Source organism: Melanostigma gelatinosum (genome assembly GCF_949748355.1).
Source record: "Melanostigma gelatinosum genome assembly, chromosome: 17".
Lineage (NCBI taxonomy): Eukaryota > Metazoa > Chordata > Actinopteri > Perciformes > Zoarcidae > Melanostigma > Melanostigma gelatinosum.
The window spans coordinates 22,356,471-22,362,764 of record NC_136650.1 but is presented as its reverse complement, the minus strand read 5'-3'; the positions used below and the strand labels follow the sequence as shown (position 1 = coordinate 22,362,764).

The window sequence follows — 6,294 nt, the reverse complement described above, 5'->3', positions numbered from 1 at the left end:
GATGCCAAACTACTGACAACCTTCAACAACACTCTCTGTGACGGCTGGGCTTTCTGAGGGGAGAGAGAAAGCTCTTCCACAGCCAGCCGCCGGTCCGCTTCACTTGTTCTTACCCATCGACACAGTAGCAAGGCCATGTCGCTGGAAAGCCTGGAAATAAAGAAGAATGAAGTCACACAACTATCTGGACATTCACAGTGGAAAGGATGGAGTCATAAGAACTAAAGGCAGTGAAGATATGAATGCGTACCTCAGACTGTGTACTTGTGTTGCTCCTCTGACAGACATCTTTCTGAGTTTTCTAACTTTTATTTGCTTCTTCAGAAAACAATACCAGATATCACCAATTAATTGCATTCTGATCATTTTCTGAACATCTGCTCCCTCAACAATGCAAAACAGAACTGTGTGATTTCATTCATTTTATTCAAATACACAAAGATACAATAATTTCACATTACCGTATGCATTTGTTTCAAGGTACACATTACTAGTCAAGGGCTACAAACATAACCTAGTAAAACATCTAACCTAAATCATAACACATTTTCTCAACACCATGAAAAACAATATACACGAGGAACAACAGGGACACCTGGTGGTTAAAGTAACAAGTGTGTGGGACTGAGTGACCGAACAGAGACCACATAATATTTAATAAATGAAAACACATACTTGAGGAAGTCAATGCATCAACACATCAATTGCCTTCTGGTATTTTGTGCAATTCTTCCCTTAAACATGCAAAATAGCAGAATTGACAGAAGAAGATGAATGAGAACATCGATTGAGTATTTATCTAATCTATGCATCTATTGTCATACGACACAGGACGGCCTGCAGTGATACAAATGGCACCTAATAATTACAAAAAATCAGCAAAACCTTCATTTTAACAGCAAAAACAACCCTATGAAGCCGGGTAACAAGATAGTAACAGTAAGCAACATGCTTCACATGTTACACATCTTCAAGGAATCGCCACCTTTATGTGGTGGAGTATTCTTATCCTGTCACATGTGTGGTCGTGCCAAACAATCAAAATCAATGTAACAAAACTAAGCCTCACGAGCGACCTCTGAAACAAAACAAACAAAATGGCTTTTCTAAATGTTACTCGGTCAAAACCAAATACAGAGGGGGCAGCGACCAACACACCTTGTGCCCCAAGAGAGGGAGTTCAAATATCTCAGGGTCTTGTTGACCGGTGAGGGAGTGAAATCAATGTCAAATTCATCAAAACCAGAACAACTAAAGGGGGTTCTCTCCTGTGTCAGTTACCATGTGTGTCTGTAAATGTTCACTCACTGAAAAAGATCGATTACATTCTGAGCAGCTGGAAGATTTCTCTCCTGTGTGGAATCTCATGTGTTTCTTCAGACTTCCATTTCGAGTGAAACCTTTACCACATTCTGAGCAGATGAAAGGTTTCTCTCCTGTGTGAGTTACCATGTGTCTCTTCAGACTTCCATTTAGAGTGAAACTTTTATCACATTCTAAGCAGCTGGAAGATTTCTCTCCTGTGTGGAATCTCATGTGTCTCTTCAGATCTCCATTTCGAGTGAAACTTTTATCACATTCTAAGCAGATGAAAGGTTTCTCTCCTGTGTGGAATCTCATGTGTTTCTTCAGATTTCTATTTCGAGTGAAACCTTTACCACATTCTAAGCAGCTGAAAGGTTTCTCACCAGCACTACATCTTGAATCACTGACAGAAACGTCATCATTCACAGACTTTAAACCAAACTGAGATTTTCTGGTCTTCTTCCAATCACCACTGTCATCAGTGTCAGAAGAGTCTCCAGTCTCCTCATCAGTATCTGGTTCTGGATGTCTATCTGGATCTGAGTTCCTGTCTGGTTCTGGTCCTCCACAGTCCTCTCCATCAGCTTCTGTTTCCATCTGTTCAGTTTGTCTTTGCTGAAGCTGTGAGGACTGAGCTTCCTCTTCATCATCTTCACTCTTCACAGGAGTGAATGGGAACGTGGTGATATCAGCCTCCTCCAGACCTTGAAGCTGCTCTCCCTCCTGACTGGTCCAGAGTTCCTCCTGTTCCTCTTTAATGTGTGGGGGCTCTGGGTCCTCCTGGTCCAGACTGGAGCTCCACTCCTGCTGCTCTTCTTTAACCACCAACATCGGCTGGAGGTCTGTGGAAAATAATGAATTACATAAACACCTTAGAAAACTGTAATTTCATGTTAATAACTAATCCACGATGTCACTACTTTCCTATAATGTGGGGAGACATGTTGCACATTTTGTAGAACATATTCAGACCTCATTCAAACTCAAACTAACTAAAAACGGACATGTGTTTGACCTGGCTGTGAGACAAAGTTTCTCTTTGTAGGAGTTGTTCTAGTTTCTATAACATAAGAGTAGGAGTCAGGAACAGCCTGTGCCATTTTGTACACCCTATTAGGTCACTTACGGTAATTGAGTAACATGGTGTTAGGGATAGCAATGGGGATATATGCTGTTCCGTGGTTTAGTTTGATGAATACGACGGGGTGAGATAAGCAGTCTTCTTTTTTGCTGACCGCTAATATCGCTATTATCATTGTTGATCGCTGTCTATTACCTTTGTTCACCAATGAGAAAGTATTTTGAACGTTTTTATCTCCCCCGGCTGTTAGACATGTATGACTCCTCTTCAGCCTGAAGACGGTCATGACCGTTGCCCCTCTTGTCTGCCTCGAGCATCTGACGGAGAGCCTCTTGGAGAACCCGTGCATTAGCTGCGGCATCATGCCTCCCGGGGTAAGGACTCCTAGGCTGGCTGAGGTGGAACACCTCCTACCCGACAGGTCGATCCTACCAGGTGACATGGAGGGGGGCCGTGTCGGGACCACGCATGCTGACACCAACTCGGACTGCGAGGAACCTGGGTGTGACCCTGGATGACCAACTGTCATTCTCAGCAAACATTTCGTCAGTTACACGCTCCTGCAGATTCCTGCTCTACAACATCAGGAGGATGCTTTCGCAATATCCATCAATTTCCGACAGAGTGAAACTTCGCAATCGATAACTGGTGTGCTTGTAGATTTAATGACATGAATCGGGAACAGAGGGCCTGAATCATGTTTTGGCGTGACATAAATGCCATTGTCAGGGTCTATGCACATCATAGGGGTTGACGGACGGTTGTGAACCTCACGCATATGGCGTCTCAGATTGGAATGAGATGAAAGTAATGATCTGCAATGTATGCATGGAATAGTTTTATTCTTCTGTGAAACCTTTGGATGTGGGATATCACCTGCTTTCTCTGCATCAGCCTTTTTTGCAGCTCTTTCTAAAAGAACAAAAACAAAGGATTCACAGAACACATTATGTTCCATGTAACTCTTATTCATTTTTTTACAACAATTTCTGAAGTAAATGTGTTTGCTTGCAGTGTCAAGTTCTGAGGTATTAAGGAAAAAATTGTCAAATATAGTAACCTCAGAATCAGAATTACGCATACATGGAATTTGTCTCCAGTTTCCACTCTGCTCTCAATGTACAAACACAAATTTACACTAAACAAGAAAAAATATCTATAAAGAATAAAAAAGGGCAGCAAAAAAGAACAGATGTAGGTATAAACATTTAACGGCTATATACAATATAAGTATAAATATATATCCAAAAGAAAAACTGGATGGATAGATAGATATACACACACATGTGAATATATACCTATAAACAATGGCAATGGAAAGATGGATGATAGTATGGGTGCTAGATGTTATATCTTAAAATATATCTTTAAAAAAAGGAAAATATTACCTGTTATCTTGTATGATTCAATACCTGCAAATGAAAGAAAAATTGGTCATTGAATTCCAATAAAATAAATCTTTATAGTTACTTTACCACTTCAAGTCTTTGCAACATTGGGCTCTGAAGCTAACCTTTAACATAATGGTTTCTCAGAGACCCTAATTCCCCGAATTTTAAAGATTAATTTATTCATAAAAAAGTATTTTTACTTACTGATATAATGGGACTACAGATATTTGTTCTTGACTACATGTATAGTTGTCATTCTTAGTAGCAACATTTCTAATACATTTACAACATATTCACCCTTAAAAGTTTAGTTTAAATTAAACAAAATAAAAACATGATGTAATTTAAAACCCTCAATGAACAGAACATTACATAAGAACACTGCATTTCACATTGGATGAATGACATTTATGTATTTAATATCTTAAAAGGTAAAGTTTAATATTTTATAAGTGGATTTAAACAAAAGGACTGTCAACTGTGGTCTGATTGTGATATGGCCTTTTAGTGCCCCTAGAGGCTTCAAATATATTTACAGGTGATATTTATACATCATTTTGTTTTGGATATAGAGATCGAAAGGGAGGCCAATGTTGTAATTCAGTATTTGAATGTCTTTATGCCAAACATAAATTGTCTATCAATACCATCATGTATTTCCCTTAGTTGTTGGCCTTGTAAATACCTTTGAGTGTGACATATACTTACCATGAACTTGTTGAAGGTGTTTCCTGAAGTTCGGAATTCGGGAAAACACTCTGTAGCTGCAGAACGGACAATGACTGTGGCATCTGTGGCTTTGATTTGCGTCCTGGCAAAAGCATGCCAACACAAGTTTCTCTGTCGAAGAACATTGCATAAAATTAGGAATATTAGTGACATGAAGATTTGCTTAAACTGTTGTAAAAAACAGGAGCATACAGTATTTTCTCTTCAATCATGTTTAAGTACCTGTATCTCCATCACGAAAATGAACAGCATCCCTTAGATGTTTTTGATGTAGATGCACTTCAGAAGCCTCTACTTGCACAGTGCAAAATATACACGTGGGACCAACAAACTGAAGAACAGACTGTGCATCATTGAAGACCTGATGTGAATCTGCAAGAGAATATGTATTTATTTATTTTTAAATAAATTTCAACAAATATGTAATATGAAAGAAAGGTCCCAGCTTCATTCTATACCAAAAATAATAAACAAACTGCAACATGTGCAGTAGAGAGCAAATACAGATCATACTCTATGGAGTGGTCTCACCGACGTCACGATCTCCTTAGTTACGAGGTCGGTCGGCCATGTTGGAGTACATACAGAACCTACATGGCGGCGAGTAAACAAGGAAGTGCGGCGAAAATACCATACTTTGAATCACTGGATAGTGCATCAAAGGTTCGCTACCTGGCCAAATTGAAGGTTATTGGTAACTTGGATCCCTATACGATGAGTGCAGATGGTTTCAGTGCCGATCCTACTTATCTTCCATCGGTAAACTACGCCAACATCTACACGTATCTCGTGAACACCCCCAGTCCTTACACAGAAGACGAGTTGGAGTGCTACAAAGGGCTCGACGCTTATAATCAGTTTGTCAGTGGATGGGTCCGAGACGTCAAAGCAACGGTCGTCGAGAATTCTCATCTCGTCATTGGAAGGGTAAATATATACAGATCTGGTCAAATATTTAGCAATATTCAATGTTTACTCAGCGCAAACAGACACGTGTGTTTGTTTACATTGTACATGCATGTCATTGTGTGCGTGTGTGTAGGAATTAACTTTAAACTAACCCATAACTTCATCCATCGGTGTGTGTGTATATATATATGATCTGACGTTAAACTCATATCAAGCAATGCTGAGGCTGCATCTCTGTGTTTCGCCTGTTGTACACGCTCGACACGTCTCTGGTACCGACTGCTGTCACAGGCCGATGAAGCTTCGGTAACCTTCTCATGTCCAAGTTTAATTTATATTTCCTTTATTAAATACTGTTCACAAACGAATTAGTAAATAAAATCACTGACCACTTATAAAGTGATCCGCACATACTCTAGTGTACGCCAAATTCCATTCCTTTATATCTCGAGAGATGCGTGACAGCCATTTCTCGCGACGTCGCTTGGATAGCTCCTTCGTGTCATTTCCTTGATGTGTAATGACCGCTGGCAAACGAAAGAATGATTTCTTGTCTCTATCAGCTCTGCTGCCACAACCAAAGACAGCACAAAAGTTCACCACCGATAGGTTATGCGACTCAGCCGTGCATGCCAGTGGCTTTGTGTGTACTCCAACATGGCCGACAGCTAAACTGTGACGTCACACGAGACCACTCCATAGTCTATTTACATGAATGTTGTAAACTTTTAACAACATTTTTAGATACAACTCTGTCTCCTACTAGTTATTGGTAGGCCTATAAATCTGTGTATAGGCCTACTTCTGGGGAAGGGGGGTTATTACCAAAAATAATGTCTGTGTGCCATCACTATAGATGCACTACAAGCCTAGTTCCAG

The 6,294-nt window shown here is 40.0% G+C and overlaps 1 protein-coding gene across 1 annotated transcript in view; it reads right to left on the bottom strand.

Annotated features, from left to right (window-relative positions):
* Positions 1-466: 466 nt before the first annotated feature.
* LOC306791679 (uncharacterized protein) overlaps positions 467-6,294 on the bottom strand; it is a 6,790-nt gene continuing 962 nt past the window's right edge. The window contains exons 2-6 of the mRNA XM_079288519.1: positions 4,729-4,878; positions 4,486-4,617; positions 3,775-3,798; positions 3,263-3,298; positions 467-2,147 (exon numbers count right to left, since the gene is read on the bottom strand). Coding sequence (XP_079144645.1) covers positions 1,252-2,147; positions 3,263-3,298; positions 3,775-3,798; positions 4,486-4,617; positions 4,729-4,878 — 1,238 coding nt within the window. The 3' untranslated portion in view covers positions 467-1,251. The remainder of the gene's footprint in view (positions 2,148-3,262; positions 3,299-3,774; positions 3,799-4,485; positions 4,618-4,728; positions 4,879-6,294) is intronic.